General features: G+C 43.6%; 1 protein-coding gene across 1 annotated transcript; it reads left to right on the forward strand.

The window, feature by feature from the left end:
* Positions 1-214: 214 nt before the first annotated feature.
* On the forward strand, positions 215-17,823 carry CCNA1 (cyclin A1). Its single transcript, XM_081128222.1, has 8 exons — positions 215-385; positions 4,521-4,767; positions 4,954-5,075; positions 5,517-5,740; positions 6,803-7,007; positions 8,179-8,292; positions 17,127-17,260; positions 17,611-17,823. Exons 1-8 carry the CDS (start codon positions 221-223, stop codon positions 17,660-17,662), a joined length of 1,263 nt encoding a protein of 420 aa, XP_080984348.1. The 5' UTR covers positions 215-220; the 3' UTR covers positions 17,663-17,823.
* The last annotated feature ends 695 nt before the right edge of the window (positions 17,824-18,518 follow it).

Here is an 18,518-nt window from a genome sequence, read left to right on the forward strand (position 1 = left end):
CTGGCTGTCAGCCGCGTCTTGGAGGAAAGCCTCAACAGATGCAAGTCGCTGTTTTGGTTCAAAGCCGCTTTGATAGTTCACTCCCCGTGGCTCATGCCCTTTCGGTCCTAATAACTGCAGGGAAGATCCTAGCCTTGGTGGAGTCCCTGGTGGAAGAGGCTGACTAACTGGCTTGTCTATTTCTTCTTCCCTGAGGCAGCAGCCTTTGGAGACTGAGGTGATGCATCTCAGCAGCTCCAAGAGCAGAGTAGTCCTGGCTCCAGTGTCCCGAGGTCCTGATGCCTGTCAGACGACAACCAGAGCCCAGCTTGGCCAGGATCCTCCACAAAGAACAGTGCTAGGGGTGCTAACTGAGAATGCGCAGTACAGGAAGACCTGTGACCAGGTAATGACCAAGAAGCACTGGGAAAGGGCTCTCCTGTCCTGGGGGGAGGTAGGTTTCTCTCTCAGTTTTGCCTATAAACTCTCCTTGAGTATTCCAACCCTGGAATCTGTACTGTTGGGACATTGACTATTTTAAGATCATCTTGTTGGGTCCCTTTTCCAGCTAGAAATAGTGAATAATTTTTTCCCCTCCAAAACTGATGAAATAGGTCTAGGAACTGTTTGGGTTAAGTGTATGTAAAGTCTGGCTGCAAGGAAATGTGAGTGCCCCCAAAGAAACTCTGGGACTGGTGTTACTCCGGGCCTGAGTGGTACGCAGATTGATATAGATGTGCCTGAAGCAATCCTGGATGATCTTTGCTGTGTTCATTGGCGAGTGCTTAGAATCAGGATTGGATCAGGCTGGATTTAGATTCTTTCAAAGGGCAGTTGGGCAAACAGATAGAGAGCAAATTAGATACTGCTCAAACTGATCCCTTAACAGACAGAAAACAAAATCAGATATTTAAATACAAATGAGGGGTTTGGGTCCTTAAGAATGGATTTTCAGGTTAAAAAAAAAAGCTTTCCCAAGTCTGTTACTAGTCAAAATCCTGATAAAAATGGTTTTTAAAGCCTGTAATGCACATTTGTAGTGGAATGATGCTGGCAGTAGTCCAGTGAGGTAGGCAGACTGGGTATCATTTTTTTAATATATATATTTTAATTGATGATTTTAGAGAGAGAGAAGGAGGGAGGGAAGGAGGGAGAGAGAAAGAGAGAGGTTTATTTGTTATTTCACTTATTTATGCATTCAAGGGGGTGGGGGGCTTAGTGGAGGAGGCCAGATTGAAGCCTCTCATCTACTGACCTGATCATTCAAGCATTTTTGTGGCATCTCAATAGTGGGAGAAAAATACCGAAAGTGACTCGTTTAAAGCTTTGGAAAAAATTGAGTGAAGTTGTTTTTAACAAACTTAATTTTCTTAGCAATGTTTGCTTCTTTGAACTTAAAGTCTGAAACCTGGTTCTTATGAACTGGCAGTTACGCCTTTGCTGACTGTTGTAGCGTCTTACGTTGCCTGGTACTACCTCTACGTGTCCCTGCTCTATTCCTCTACAACCTTCTTAGAAATCTGCTTTATACCTCTGCTTCTCTCTTTAATCCTCCACAACTTCTACCTCCATCCTCACTCTCAGTTAATGGCTTTGTATCCTATTTTCCTAAAAATATGAAAGCAACCAGAAGCGAATGTCCATATGCTCCCATGTGCCGTGTACTCTTTTTTGCTGCATGACTCATGTCCCTACTCTTATGCAAGGTGACCCTACTTGTGTAGTATACCTCTTGCCCCTTCAAGGACATTATTCCAGCAACTTTTTTTTTCTCTCCTCAGTTTTCTTTTCTCTACTGGGTCAAATACATAAGCATATAAATATAATTTTTCTATCTTAAAAATCTTTCAACTACAAAACTCTTCGCAGTGTCTGGTCTCATTTGTAACAATGTTTCTTAAGAGTTTGCTTATCCCATCCTCCATCAGGATGAGGGTTTGGGATGTCAGGTTCACTGCAAATGCCTGAGCAGGGTAGTATGCTAGAGCTTGTTGAACAAATGCTCTCTGTCTCTAGTTCTTCTTTTGCTCACTTTTGACTCAATTCTTAGTCCTTTCAATACTTAACTGATCATTCTGTATTTCTAAAAATAATGTTCTTCTCGCTCAGTCTGGAGAAGACCACTCTATCCTGGATTTCCACTCCCCCTCAGTACCCGGGATCTTCCTTATCCCACTTCTCAGAGTGAGAGTGCTCCAGGGCTTAGTGGTTGACCTGAGTTTGCGCCCACTCCCTTAGCAGTCTCTCCAGGTCTGTTAACATTAAGTGCCATCCATCTGTTGCTGGCTCATACTTTTCATCTCCCACCTTGACCTCTCAGCTATATTGCAGGCTCACATATTCAACAGCCTACTTGACAGCTCCATTTGGATCCTTGGATCATACAATAGGCACCTCAAATCAGTGCAAAACTAACCCTAACCCCAACTGGCTCTTCCCAAGTCTTCTCATCTCAATAAATGGAATATCTATCCTTCCTGTTATTCAGCCTAAAAAGCTTTGTTATCCTTGACTCTTCTTTTCCTCCTACCCCATATTTATTTTGCTGAAGACAATACTATTGGCTCTACTTTTAAAAATGTCTAGAATATCCTCATTTCTCATCCTTTATTAATACTACACTGGTTCAAAACCCTATTGTATCTTACCTGGAATTTGCAAGTTTCACAACTGGTTATCTTATTCACCTTACTTGCTCTCTATAACTCTGCCATAGCCAGGATGAGTCTCTTAAAACATAAACCAGATCACACCACTCCTTTGTCCAAAACTCCCCAATTGCTTCCCATCTCAGAATAGAAGATAATCCTTAAATGGCCTATGGTAAGGTGTACACGATCTGGCTTATCTTTTCTTTCTGACTTCATGACCTACATACACTACTCTCTTTCTCACTCTGCCTTGTCTGCTTCTAGCTGTGTCTCTAAGACACACTTCAACATCAGGGTATATACTCATGCTGTTCCCTCTACTCAGAATGCTCTTCCCTCCTCTGTCTGCGTGACTTACTCTCTTAGCTTGTTCATATCTTTGCCCAAGTTTATTTTCTTCATAAGGGCTTTCCCTGGCCACACTGTTTAAAATGGCAATGACTCTCTTTTCCCTGTGTTTTTCTTCTACAAAGTGCTTATCACTATTTGACCTACTATGTCTTTTCTTATTTTTCTTTCTGCTGTCCTACCAACTAGAATATAAACTCCATGAAAGCAATTCTTTTTGAACGTTTGGTTCATTGCTAAATTCTGGGCACCTAGAACAATGTCTGGCATATAGTGGATGCTCAGTAAATGTGTAATGAATGTATGTCTTGACCCATGTACATATATATATGTAGCAAAAGTCAAACTTGGTAGTAATTTGGAATTATGATTATCTGGTTATAGTAACTTGTGATCTGGGTCCTTTATAGTCCCTGTGATTTTACAAGAATTACCATAAAGAATTTTTTTCTTGACTTGGCCAGGTGGCTCAGTTGGTTCGAGGGTAAACCCGTACACCTAAAAGGTTACGGGTTCTATTTCTGGTCACACACATACCTAGGTTTCGAGTTTGATCACATGGGGGAGGCAACCAATTGATGTTCTCTCTCACATTGATTTCTCTTTCTCCCTTCCACTTTCTCTCTAAAAAACAATAAATGTATCCTTGGATGAAGATTAAAAAAAAATAATTTTTTTCTTCTTGAGTAGACATAAACTACATATTTAACTTGCAAGATGGAAGGGAAAGTTATGGAAACACATAATTTGGAAGGAGTATCAACAGTAAATACCAAGATTAATTATAAACAATAAAATGTTTATAGCAGTAGCTAGACCTAGCATTTGCATAAATATTACTTAGATTCATAAAGCTTGTCCACCTGCCCTGGTTCAGCTGACCTTCAGGCCAACCAACATGACTCACCTTAACCTGCAATAGTGTGTGGTGCATTATGCTTGTTCACAGAGGGGGTACACATCATTAGTGTTATAGGAATAAAGAAAAGGTAGAAGCAATTATTAGATTTCCCCATCATGTCATACAAAAAGATTCTGTGTTAAGAAAATTTAGTGGTATGAGTTTCTAAAATCATCATATTTCTAATTACCTGGGTATAAAATCGGAACTTTATAGGGGCTTGCTGACTAAAAGTTAACTGTTTAAGGCAGAGGACTGTAGGAACTCAGTTACTATCCATCAAGAACTGTGCTGGGTACTTACAAAGTCCTGTAATACTATATAAGCATAAAAGCCAATTTACAATCCCCTTTTATTTTAGTTATAGTTTCTTTTTTCTATAATCTTGAGCTCCCTTTGATAAATATGTGAGGAAGATGACAAATTTTAGGTAGCTCTTTTCCCAAATGTCAAATGTAGACAGAGATAAGGAAGAAGTCATACTTCGGAAGCTTCATTTTCTGAAATTATATTGCAGAAATAGATATTTTAATTTAAGATTCCTCTTATCTTTCCAGACTGCTGGTTTGAGTCGCACAGCTTCACATCACCTATTGTTCCTTGGGGTGGCCTTTAACAAAAAAAACTTAATCTTTTTCTAGGGGATCACAACAGTTAGGTGTTTCTCTGGATCAGAAAATGTCTTCCCTCAAGCTGGAAAGAAAGCACTCTCTGACTGTGGGTTCCACATGCCAGCCAAGCAAGGATTTGATATCTACATGGACGAGCCTGAGCAAGAGGACAAAAACAGCTGCACTGGGAAAGACAGGATGACATTTGAGGATGTGTATGAAGTAGACACCAGCACACTCAAGTCAGACCTACACTTCCTGCTGGATTTTAGCACAGGTAATCTGACTCATCTACAGTAGATAGTAGGTACCCTGTATTCATGATCACCTGCAGTCTACAATAGCATGTTACTAGCAAGAGAAAACCACAAAGTAATGATTGTTTTCACAACTGCCTGTGGAGGGTTAGTGGATAGAATGAGTTTTTAAATTAATGTCTTACCTGATAATGTTGAACCTGCAGTTTCCCCTATGCTGGTAGATTCATCTCTTCATTCTCAGTCTGAAGATGCATCAGATTTTGGTACAGACATAAATGTGGCTGAATATGCTGAAGAAATTCATCAGTACCTTAGAGAAGCTGAAGTAAGTTTCCCCAAATTCTACCTCAATTTCCAGCACCCCAAGCACTTAATATTAAGATAGTTATAAACTCTTGGCCATAACCATTAATGAATGGCATTCTTATGACATCTAAATATAAGAATATCTATGAAAAATAATAGTTGTGAAGTGAGTAGCAATTACGTGGACTATTCCTCTATGACTCAAAGGGTTTATATATTAAGTATTTCACTGTTAGGAATAATCCATGTTGCCATTTTCCTCCCTCCTTTATTTATTACTTAAGTGTATTAACAAACCAGAATTTCACACTTTCTTTTGTATCATAGTAAAGATTTATTTGGCTCTTGGTCAGTTTCCACCTAATCTTTGCTCATGAGATTTCTAAAATAGCAGCTGTACTGTGGTGTGATCTTTCTGATACTGCAAGTATTTAAATATCAAAACTCTTTTCCCAAAAAGATAAGATACAGGCCCAAAGCATACTACATGAGGAAACAACCAGACATCACAGAAGGCATGAGAAGGATTCTGGTGGACTGGCTGGTTGAGGTTGGAGAAGAATATAAGCTTCAAGCTGAGACTCTCTACCTGGCCGTCAACTTTCTAGACAGGTTTCTTTCGTGCATGTCTGTTTTGAGAGGGAAATTGCAGCTTGTAGGAACAGCAGCTATTCTTCTGGCTTCGTAAGTGTTCTTTAGCTTAAATAATGTGAAACTACAACCTGTAAAAACACATGATTTATTCTTCATTTACTGAAGAAATGCAGTACTTTATATTAAAACTTATTCATGCCTTCTTTGATAAAATATCATAACTTTTATAGTATTTACTGAGAAACTGAATCTTACCACATGTTCACTCTTCAATTCAGATGTTTATGATTTATAGTGACAGTACAGTTTCATGACTAAGGCAACCGTCAGCTCAAATTCAGGATGCAGTTTAACTGTTTTGTGGTGTAATCTTTTGGCTGTATTCTAGTACAAGTAAAAGCCTTCCTTAAGGAGATTTTGGTTATATAGAAGCCTTTTTCATGATCTGGTAAATACACAGTTTATGTGGTTACAGTGAATACATTATTTTAGCTAGTTCCTGTTACTATCAGTCATTGATAATAATATTTAATTGTGTGGAAACGAGCTGGACTGTGGCTGAGCTGCCTTTAATCAAGTGACCTGTTGGTGAGTAGTAGTTTCCTTTCAATTCTGCTGGTCTCAGATATTCTAGTTATTAATGCCTAACAACTTGCCAAAATTTCCCTACATAAAGGAGAAACAAAAGCAAAAGCAAAGAATTGATAGCAGTGAAACTTTATCAGTCTCTTGGATACATAGCATCAGTTACTAATTCAACAGAGAAAGCTAACCATAATCTTTTAAAAAATCTGACTTAAGGAATTTTTTTCTACCATGTGTTCAACACAACATTCTTTCCCACAAGATGATTTTAATTAAGAGGAGTTTACATGTATGTCTGTCATTCAGAATCTTTCAGTATATCAGAGGCCAAAACTAAAATTTTTAGTTGGAAATTATTTCTGTTACTCCATAGCAGTTAATACAACATATCTTTGTAATACTCATGTTCTTGTTCTGGAAGTAAATTCCTAGTATTTTCACGGCCCTGTACCATTTAGTGATTTTTTTAAGTCTGCAAGGGCCATGTGAGAGGCATGGTTTTGATAGCACAGGAAGGAGAGCCACAGGTTCCAAGCATTACTTCCAAAGACTCTTTACCTTTCACAGGAAATATGAAGAAATATATCCACCTGAAGTAGACGAGTTTGTCTATATAACTGATGATACTTACACAAAACGACAACTGTTAAGAATGGAACACCTACTCCTGAAAGTCCTAGCTTTTGATCTGACAGTGCCAACTACCAACCAGTTTCTCCTTCAGTACTTGAGGAAACAAGGAGTGTGCATCAGAACTGAGAACCTGGCCAAGGTATGCCATGTGATTGCCAAGAATGTTGGTGCCAAGTTGGGTAAAAAGTAGCCTTTCCAATCATCCTTCAGTTCTTCCTTCCTTTTCAGGTTTTGTGTTTTGTTTTGTTTTTCCTTTTGTCTTGGGCCCAGAAAAACTTTTTAGCAATGGAAGGGAACTAATTTTAAGAACACAACTTCTGGTTATGAGATATTACTATTGATCATGTTTGGTAGGCACCGGTTGTTTAAACACGCAACTCTTAAAGAAATTTAAGCTTGGAAACTGTTCCCTTCTTGGATACAGATCATATGCAAGCAATATCTCTGAGGTGTACAGAATAGGAACAAAGTAAATGTGATTTGATTTGGCTCTTATCTCCTCCCTAACACATTAAACAATGAAGCATTATTTAGTCATTCGGAGTTATAGAACTTAGTCAAAGGCACTAAAGGTCATATTGGTTTGGAAAACTTGGTTTCCAACCACTATGACTTAGTATATATGGTATTTATGTGCTATACAAACAGTAATAAAGAAGTCTATGTAAATTTCCCAATGTTTCTTCTAATTTGATAAAGTATCACTGGTACTGTTCTAGCCTCTGAACTACATGATTTTGCCTGATATAAATAGCTTTAATGTGGTCATAGTTTGCCTTTGGCTGAAGTCTATAGTCCCACTCCAGTGGCCAGAGCAATGCTACTTCACCTGACCAGCATAAACCTGTACTACTAGCATAAGTAACCCATCACATATACTGTGTGCATAGGCCAAATAGTTGTGTATTGAAATTTATTACAACATAAATATTTTTCTGGTTGTGGACAGGCATGGCAGTTATTAACCTAGTGAATAATTTTGAGCATCAATTGCAAGGACAATTGGTGCAGGTTGAATAAAAATAAGACACAATTTTATTGCCTGACTTTTTTTGAGAGAGAGAAAGAGAGAGTAAGGGAGAGAGAAAGAGAAACATTGGCTGCCTCCTGCAGGTCCCCTACCAGGGATTGAGTCCTCAATCTGGGCATGAGTGCTGACCAGGAATCGAACTGACAGCCTCTTGGTGCACGGGACAACACTTAACCAACTGAGCCACTCCAGCCAGGGCAATTTCCTTGACATTTTTAAGTTTACTTGTAACTTTAGTCAAATTCCTAATTCCAATGAGATTTGTCTCTCTTGTTTTTAGTACGTAGCAGAACTGAGTCTACTTGAAGCTGACCCATTCTTGAAATATCTTCCTTCGTTGATAGCTGCAGCAGCTTATTGCCTGGCAAACTATACTGTGAACAGGCACTTCTGGGTAAGATTCTAATTACTTTTTTCTAGATGAAATTCAAGACCTCTCTAAAATCCATTCAGTAAACCTTAAGGCTTAGAATGGGCTGTCCTCTTACGAGTCTTGCCAGCAGACTACAACAGCCTTCATGGCTTTGACTCAATGGCTTTGCTCTATGGAGAGTAGAGATTGCAGGAAGTCAAAAAGATGGTGTTGGCATGCTCATTCAACAGAAGCAGGCCTGGAAACCTCAATGCCTGCTCTCATGCAAGGAGGGCCCTTGTAGTATAAGCATTGACCACTTCAAGCAAAAGTTGCTGACTTTTCCCCTAAAAGTTGTTGACAATTAAGATGGTTGGAAGGTTGGATCATGCTTTTAAGAGAACAGGAAAGTTAATATTGCCTCTTGGATCAAGAAGGTGGCAAGATTGGAAATGGGCCCCTAGGTTTGGTTCTGAAGGCTCACTTTTGTGCTGAAAGAAGCGGGGTGCCTACTTTTATTTCCTAGAATACTTGTTTCTTTTTCTGCATTTGGCTAAGAATCTTTCGTATTCTGTGTAAATAAGGTGTTCAGGTAAGTATATTATAAATGTACAATATGAGTGAATTTAGAACTCTGGTTATTCTTTCTAATATTTTTGTGTCTAACGTCTCTAAAGAAGGATTATGGTGTCTTTTGAGATAAATATGTGTTATAGCTTAACAGCGAGAAGGACAAAGATCGCCACATTCAGGGTCAAATGTAGGAGCAAAGTTTATTGCGCTAGCAGATGACAGGGGCACCACACCCAAATCTGCTGTTCCCCATCCCCTACACTAGCAGTATTTAAACCAAAAAATCATATCCTCCTTGGCTGGAGGGGGATGAGCTGTTTTAATGGCCTTGCGAAAGCAGTTGGGTACAGAAGCCGAAACAAGCATTAGTCAGTTTATCTTAGGCACCATCTTAAGTTTTTGTTCCTGGAACTGGGGGCAATTTAGAAAACATTCCCTGTGTAAAGGTCAGAGCTTAATCACAGAGTTTCAGTTGATTTCTTTTCCTAAATTTGTGAGTCCAGGTGGGGCCTTGGGCCATAAATCCAGATTACTATGAGCCCAGGTCATTCCCCACTGGTTTTTGTGACTTTTGAGTCAAATTGTAGACTCATCTTCCTGGGGGAGGGGGTTATAATTTTCTTTTATAACTAATAACTTGGCTGAATTAATTCATCTCTGAATGAACTGGAAGAGCCAATTAATTATGCAGGGCCCCAAGATCAGGGCCATTGGAATCAGTAGGAGGGGTCCTATAAGGGGGATGATCCATTTCCCTATTCCTCCCCAGATTAGCCAGTTTCCTAGTAGACTATACTCATGCCTAGTGGCCTGCTCTATTAATTCCTTGGCTTCACTGGTCCCATCCAATAAGGTTTCCCTCCCCAAGTGCAAGGAGTTGCTGATTCCTAACATGCTGCTGGCTGATAAGTATATGCAACAAAGGTAGGTCCAGGAGCCGTCTTTTTCAGAAGCCGATCTAAGGCTGTCAGTGTCAGGGTAGAAACACATGGGCATGGACTCGGTGCCCCCTGGGCTAGTGTTCCTAGGTTGAGGAGGCTCCCTGTTAACAGTGTGGGGAGCACTCCCTTTCTCAGAAATGGGCATGCACAATATTTAACCTTTGTACAGAGTATTAGTAGGGTCAAGAGTCCGGCATTCATGAGAGTCTTATCTTTAAAGGATCCGAAGAAGCCTGAACTGTCCATCCTGTCTTCTTCACCTTTAGCCGTGAATGATGTAACCAAGTCGGGATGGCGTTGACTTTAACAGCCGTAGGTGTGGTGAGGATGACAGTGTAGGGTCCCTTCCAGGCAGGTGTTAGTCCCTGAGTGGTGAACTTCTTTACCCACACGGAGTCACCAGGCTGGAAAGGGTGCACAGGCTCCGACGAGGGAAGGGGCGCGGCGTCACGGATAAGCTTATGCACGGCCTGCTGGACAGACTGCAGGGCCTGTAAGGACTTGAGCAGGGAATGGTTATGGATTTCGGCCTTCATTTCCTCCCGGAGCTTGGGGAGAAGTGGAGGCGGCCCACTATACATGATTTCATAGAGGGAGAACCCTTCCCGATAAGGGGTGCACCTAGCCCTCAGAAGGGCGAAGGGCAGTAATGTAGTCCAGTTTTCACCAGTCTCTAAGACAAATTTAGTTAGGGTTTCTTTTAGAGTTCTATTCATGCGCTCTACCTGTCCCAAGCTTTGGGGCCTGTAAGCACAATGAAGTTTCCAATTAATATTCAGATCCTTTGCTATGTCCTGAGATATTCTGGCTCCCAAAGTGGGGCCATTGTCCAACCCTATAGTAACTGGCAGTCTGAACCTGGGGATTACTTCCTGGAGTAATTTTTTTATTACTACTGCCTGAGCGCGCCGGCAGAGTCGAACGGTCCAGAGAGTAGGGGTGAGGATGGAGAAAAGACAGACACAAAATAGATGGGGTCGGGAAGACTGCAGCTCGTGACGGCTGCAGCCCCGAGTTTATTTTCCAAGCTCAATTTATACCGGCGCTGTTGTTTTTGCTGAATAGCACCCTGCCCCGCATTCCTTCCCCTTGCCAGATACAAAATAGTTCTCTCCAGGCTGCACAAACACACCTTCAGCGTAAACATCCTGCCTCCTGCAGGAGCTCAGACCTTGGTAACTATCTTTGTCTCGGCTTCTAATGGGAACTTGTTGGGAAGGATTGAGTCCTTGGCTCGGTATGTAGCTTGACTGTCCCTTAACCCTTCAGGCCAGGGCCAGCTTCCTAATAAGCCTTTCTAGAATTTAAGGCCCCAAACTAAATTAGTATCACTTTGGTGCCTCAAGGTCTGTGTCAGGGAGCAGGAGAGCACTTCTGCAGCTCACCTGTGCCTGGGGCCACAGCAGCTCACCCACATCTCCCAGGGAGCAGGGGAGCACATCTGCAGCTCACCCAAGCAGCTCCTCCGTGCCTGGGGCCACAACGGCTCCCCACAACTACGGAAACCATTTCTGTCCTGGTGGGATATGCTTCTACCCACCCTGAGAAGGTATCTACACAGACTAATAAGTACCTGTAGCCTGAGCCTGGGGGTTTCACTTCTGTGTAGTCTATTTCGCAATGTTCCCTGGGTGCAGCCCCCCTGCTTCTGATTCCCTCTGGGGACTTTCTACCTCGCCTCACATTCACTTGGGCGCAGGTGATGCACCTTGACCATGCTGTCTACTATGCGGCCTAGATTTGGAACATAGTACTTGCCTCTAATCAACTCAGTAAGCTTGGTACTTTCTAGGTGGGTGACCTGATGTAGGGAGTTATTAAAAGTCTGGCCTAGGGTTTCTGGTACTAACAGCCTCCCGTCTGGTAGGATACACCACCCAATTTCCTCTTGAGTGGCCTGTTTCTGTTCGTCCCACTTCTGTTCTAATTCAGTGTAAGTGGGGGACAAGGGCAAATCTGGGTCAGGCACAGTCACTAGAATTTTGAGTGGCCCCACTGGTTTTAGGGCCATTCCCCGGGCTGTTTGGTCTGCTGCCCAGTTTCCCCTGCCTCTACTGAGTTTCCCTTTTGATGCCCTTTACAGTGCACTGTTGCCAATGCCTTTGGCAACCAGATAGCCTCCAGCAAAATTAAGATTTCTTCCTTATTTTTAATGTCCTTCCTGGCAGAGGTCAGTAATCCCCATTCCCTGTAGCCCCACTGTGTACATGGGCAGTGGCCAGTGCATACCTGCTGTCACTGCAGATGGTCACTGACTTGTCCGCACTCCAATAGAGAGCCTGGGTTAAGGCTGCTAGCTTGGCCTTCTGTGCCAAGGTTCCTTGGTTCAGGGACTGAGACCAGACAGCTCGGTCTACAGTCACTACTGCTGCCCCAGCACACCTGATGCCTTCCTGAACGTAGCTGCTCCTGTCTGTGAACAATACCTCGTCTGGCGATGGCAGTGGGACATAGGTGAGGTCCGGGCCGGTGGTTTGCATGATGTCAGTTACCTCTAGGCAGTCATGCACTGGCTCCTCAGGGATATCCTCTGGCAACAGACTGGCGGGGTTGATGGCCAGGGACTTGTGAAACTTGATACAGGGTTGGTCTAGCAGGAGTGCCTGGAACTGGGTGACTTGGGTATTTGACATCCAGAGCTCCAGGGCACTCTGGAGAAGGGTCTCAACTGCATGGGGTGCAGTCACAACTAATTCCTGTCCTAGAGTCAGCTTATCTGCCTCCTTTACCCGTAGCGCCGTAGCCGCTACTGCCCGGAGACAGGCAGGCCAGCCAGCCGCTACAGGATCAAGCCTTTTGGACAAGTAGGCCACTGGCCTTTTCCATGGTCCAAGGGCCTGGGTGAGGACCTCTTTGGCGATGCCCCTTGCCTCGCTTACATACAGGTGGAAGGGCTTTGTGACATCTGGTAGTGCCAAGGCTGGTGCCAAGGCTAGAGCCCTTTTTTGTGTCTCAAAAGCCTGTTATTCAGTTTCAGTCCATTGTAAGGGTTGTGTTCCTCTCGTGCTGGCATACAAAGGTTTGGCAATGTCCACGAACCAGGAATCCACATGCAGCAGTATCCTACTGCCCCTAGGAATTCCCAAACTTGTCTTTTTGTTCTGGATGTGGGTATTCGTAGGATTCCTTCTACCTGGCTAGGGGATAGTGTCTTTCTGCCCTTACTGATGTTGTACCCTAGGTATGTGATGCTGGGGGAATACAGCTGAGCCTTTTTAGCTGAGACTCGGTAACCCAGGGCCTGTAAGGTGTTCAGCAGGCTCTCGGTAGTTTCTCGGCACTTTTCCTCACTGCTTGCAGCAAGTAGGAGGTCATCTACATACTGGAGCAGGGTACAGCCGAGGTTTTCCTGCCAGAATCCCCTAAGGTCTGAGCTCAGGGCCTCATCAAACAGGGTTGGAGAGTTCTTAAAACCCTGAGGCAGCCTGGTCCAGGTTAACTGGCCTGAGAACCATTCTTCAGGGTCAGTCCATTCAAAGGCAAAGATGGGTTGGAGCCAGAGGGATACTGAAGGAGGAATCCTTTAAATCCAGTACAGTATAAAATTGGTGTTCAGGGGGCAGGAGACTCAACAGGTTATAAGGATTCAGGACTGTTGGGTGTATAGTCTCGACCCAATTATTCACTTCCCTTAAATCCTGCACCGGCCTATAGTCCTTAGTTCCTGGTTTTAGGACCGGCAATAAAGGAGTGTTCCAGGGAGATTGGCAAGGAACTAAGATTCCTGCCGCCCGAAGACGGGAGATGTGTCTAGCAACTCCCTTCCTAGCTTCTAGGCTCATGGGGTTCTGTCTTAACCCGGGCTGGAGTGGCAGTTGCTGTCAGCTGGACTACAGCTGGAGGTTGATGGCTTGCCAGCCCGAGGGTTGTTCTCCACTCAGACCATTGGGAACTGCTCCTGGAGGTGCCTTAAGTACTTTGACTCATTAGAATCTGGGCTCTGAGGTTCAGCATTCCTTTCCTGTAGGAGATACTCTTCTGACAGGGGACAGGTGAGTAAGAGGTGAGCTGGGGAAAGGAGTGGCTGGTGGAGTCCTTCAGGTTCCTGGGGGGCCACAGAGAGATGGGCCTCTTCTTCCAAAGATATGACCGCCTGCAATTTCTGGAGAAGGTCCCGTCCAAGGAGAGGATATGGGCACTCAGGGATGACTAGGAAGGAATGTGTCACCATGCACTTGCCAAGATTAACCCTTTGTGGTCGTTTGTCTGCTCTCAGCCACCAAAGCTTTTTTACCGTTCCGGTCATATGTCTGCTCTCAGCCACCACAGCAAGGAACCGTACGAATCTTAACTCTATTCATTCATGTATCAGTTCATAATTTCTCTTGTTTATCCTTCATAATCTTGCATATTATGTATCACTGCTCTTTCAATGGAAATTAATTCCGACCAGTATGACACCCATGTCCAAATTTAATACGACCACAAAGGGTTAACAGTCCTGTGAGTAGTCCACGGGTAGTGGGCTGTTTGACCTGTTGCTCCCTACATTGGGGTTTGTTTTCCTGTTAGCGGGCCTAAGGGCTTGGTCAGGACAGAATGAGCCGCCCCAGTGTCTATCAGGAAGCTCAATGGCTTGCCCCCTACTTGTGCAGTCACCCTGGGCTCCCAGGGGCTTATTGGGAAGGAGCCCTGGTCCCATAAATCCTCAAGGTTAAGGACAGCCAGTGTTTGTTCTCCCTTCTTCCCTCCCTTTTCCAGATGATTCGGACATTCCCATTTCCAATGCCCTTCTTCCTTGCAATAAGCACATTGATTCTTGCCTAGTTGTGGCCTAGGTCTGCCTTCCTTGTTCCTTCCCCAGCCTTCCCTCCCTGAGTCTCTCCCTGCTGGGGGATCCTGCTTCTCTAAGTGCAGTTACTACCACCTTAGCTATTCACCTGTCTTGCTTTTCTCCTGGGGTATCCCTATTATTAAAGACTTTCTGGGCTATCTCTACTAATTGAAAATGGTTCATCCCCTCAAAACCCTCTAACTTCTGAAGCTTCTTTCTGATGTCTGTGGCAGACTGAGTGACAAAGGCCACATTTATTGCCCTCTGGTTTTCTTGGGCGTCTGGATCTATAGGGGTATAAACCCAGTATGCTTCATACAGATGCTCCAGGAAAGCAGCAGGCAATTCCTGAGGCTCCTGAACAATTTCAGAAACTTTGGACAGATTTGTGGGCTTTTGGGCTGCTGTCTTCAGCCCTAAGAGCAAAAACTGGTGAAAAGTGTCCAGGGAACTTTTCCCACCTGCAGTGTTGGGATCCCAGCAGGGTCAGAGAGAAGGGAAGACCTCCTCAATCCAGTCCCGATTCTCTTCTAACGAACCTCCTCCCAGCCCTATGACCGCCTTCTTTGCCTCCTGTTTTATTCTATTTCTCTCCTCTGAGGTAAACAAGGTAGTGAGAAGCTGCTGACAATCATCCCATGTTGGTTTATGGGTCTGAAACACAAGCAGGTTGATCAGAGCCTAAGGTTTTTCTGAGAAAGGGGATTCTGGGCCTTCCAATTACACAAATCACTGGTGGAAAAGGGGACATAAACCATGAAGGGCTTTCCCCGAGGATTTGCACCTACAGGAGGCACCTCTCTAAGGAGGAGGACAGTGGGAGTCCCCCATGGCCCTTTCTCTTCACCATATTCAGACCTGCTTCTGGTATATGGTGGTGAGAATAGGGGTCCCTGGTGTTGGGCCCTGGGTTCTTGTTCTCCGGGCCCTTGGAGACTAGGATTGTATGGCGGAAAAAGATCAGCCTCCTCCTGGGGAGTGGACAAGACGGGGCTCTGTCCTTGCCTTTGCCCTCGGTGCCTTTGACCTGAGAACAAGGACTCGGGCCCCAGTTTTTAAAGCACAGGCCTGCAGCCACTGGGGTGCATATTCTACCAGGTTAAACCATTGGTCAGTGTAAGGAAACTGGTCTGGGTGACCGGGCTCCCTGTTACTGTGTCCCACACAGCTTCAACTAACCTGGGGTCAAAGAACCCAGTGTCTGGCCACCCTACTCCAAATTTTGGCCATTCCAATTCACACAGGGTTCGCAGGAACCCCTTCGACCATTTTATACTAAACCCTCCTTCCTCCTCAAACCCTTCTTTGAAGTACCTGAGGAGGCACCCAAGGGGGTTTTCCTGGCAACTAGAACCTCCCCTTATGATGAGAGAGAGGGAGACAACGACAAGGGACAAAAGACAGAAAAGGGATAGCCACTTGGGTTTTATTGTCCAAAGTCTTCTGAGGAGCATGGCTGGACTCTGGAATAAAAGAAAACCGGACTTATCACCGAGACAACAGACAGAAAAGGAGGAAGGAGGTGAACAAGGTGATCTCGAGAGGGAAATAATCCCTCAAAGTTCCCTGAAAGAAAAGGTGAGTTATCCATTCACAAATACCATCAAATGTCACGGAAGTCGGATAAAACCAATTGATGTCCCCTAGTATAGAGCGAACGAATCCACAAAAAGAAGACAACAAACACCGTGGCCGCATACAGGAAGGGCCAACACAGACAAGAAATCCAGGCTTCACTCCAATGTCTTGGAGGAAGGTGACCTCTTAACGGAGGTCTAAGCGCCTCCGGCTGCTCCGCTAACCAGGACCGGCGGTTCAGAAACAGAAACCAGGCTCACCTCTGGAGGATTTCCAGGCTGTTGCTCCAAAAAGTTTGTGTGATATGATGGTGCTCTCAATGGACCTTTTCCCGAGCCCCCGGGGCCAGTCTCCGCGGCCCTGGAACATCTCAGGGGGCGCCTCCCCTGGAGTCCCCCTAGGTCTGGAGGCCAGGCTGGAGGCACCGCTGTGTCGGCATGAGGTATCTGTCGTCTGGTGACACGGAGCACCAGATCTCACTGGGGCCTCCAAACGTTATAGCTTAACAGCAAGAACGACAGAGAAAGCCACACTCAGGGTCAAATGTAGGAGCAAAGTTTATTGTGCTAGCAGACGATAGGGGCACCGCACCCAAATCTGCTGTACCCCATCCCCTACACTAGCAGTATTTAAACCAAAAAATCATATCCTCCTTGGCTGGAGGGGGATGAGCTGTTTTAATGGCCTTGCAAAAGCAGTTGGGTACAGAAGCCGAAACAAGCATTAGTCAGTTTATCTTAGGCACCATCTTAAGTTTTTGTTCCTGGAACTGGGGGCAATTTAGAAAACATTCCCTGTGTAAAGGTCAGAGCTTAATCACAGAGTTTCAGTGGATTTCTTTTCCCAATCTTATGAGTCCAGGTGGGGCCTTGGGCAGTAAATCCAGATTACTATAAACCCAGGTCATATGGACACTAGTGATTAATTTCCTTTATTTCACCGTTTTATCTTCAGATTTCTCATATCTTAGAAAGTTATATGATACAACTTTTTTCTTTTGTCTTGATTAGCCAGAAACCCTTGCTGCATTTACAGGCTATTCATTAAGTGAAATTGTGCCTTGCCTGAGTGAGCTACATAAAGCATGCCTTGATATACCCCATCGACCTCAGCAAGCAATTAGGGAGAAGTATAAGATTTCAAAGTAAGTTCCTGAAATTTTCTTATCTACACTCATTATTTAAAGCTTTAAAGCTTTAATAGGTCATAGAAATATCAGAATTAAAAATAGAACAAACTGTGTATCTGGTGCTAGGCTGGAAAAGCAAGGTTGTATGTTAAATCAAGAAAATCAGTTAAAAACAAACAAAATCAAACAAAGGAAAAATAAAATAAGTTCAGAGACATAGATTTATAATTAGCTTGTAGTATGTACCGTCAGCTACCTTCTTTCCTTTCTGTTAAAACTACTAGAAAGTTTTCTGTGGCCTAACTGAGATTTTACAAAACTGAAGTCTTTGGCTCATGCTGAACTTGCTTTGGGTCTCATTTCAGGTACATGCATGTGTCTCTTATGGAACCACCTGCAGTTCTTCCTCTACAATAAGTTTCAGAAATGAAGCACTTTCAGAACTTAACCTCCAGATCAACAGAACTGCTCCTAATTTTTATAGGTTTCTGCAGGTTGAATCAACTAGTGTTTGTACAATATAGATGACATATTTTTAAAAATATGAATGTATTTAGGTTCTCTTAGATTTAGTAGCTTGTAGAATAGTTTTAACATTTAAAAAAGAATAAATAACTTGCTTTATGGCCATGCGTTAGGTTTATTTACTAATTATCATGGCTGACACACTTGCCTGAATTTTAGTTGAGAATATTAAAAATGTCATCTCTATTTTAAGAATTCTAAGTTGGTTTTAAAAATCTGGCATGTATTAGCGTTTGGCTGGTGACACGGGCTGCTAAGTCACAAGGAAGGGAAGAGGATTGTGTTGAAGTTGAGCAGATACTAAGGGGGTTGTCTTGAAAAGCTAGTTTGCTTTCCAGGAGACAGTCTGGCAGATATCCTAAGGGGGTTTCATCAGTATTTTCCCCAAGCCTATAAAACAAGCTTAGAATAAAAGTTATAGAGTTCAAAAGAGGCTTGTTGAAGGGTAGGGAGGAAGGGAACTTTCAACTAACTAGAGACTCCTAGGTGGGAATTATCCCTGAGTCGTGAAAACAGCAGAGAGGAGGGAGATGCAAGAATGTAGCCTTGAGAGTAGCTTATCTTCTCTGCAGTTTTGAACAGAGGAGCTATTTGAGTCAGAGGAGCCAACAATCTCAGGGTTTAATTACCAGGTAAATTGTGGAAGGCCACAGCAAAGAAAAGGGACTGTTTTCTGTCCTTACAGCATGCTATTAGGTTTAAGTGTTCTGAGGAACCCAGATATTTTCATGTTTGTAAATAGCTGTCC

Source organism: Miniopterus schreibersii (genome assembly GCF_964146895.1).
Source record: "Miniopterus schreibersii genome assembly, chromosome: 2".
NCBI classification, from domain to species: domain Eukaryota; kingdom Metazoa; phylum Chordata; class Mammalia; order Chiroptera; family Miniopteridae; genus Miniopterus; species Miniopterus schreibersii.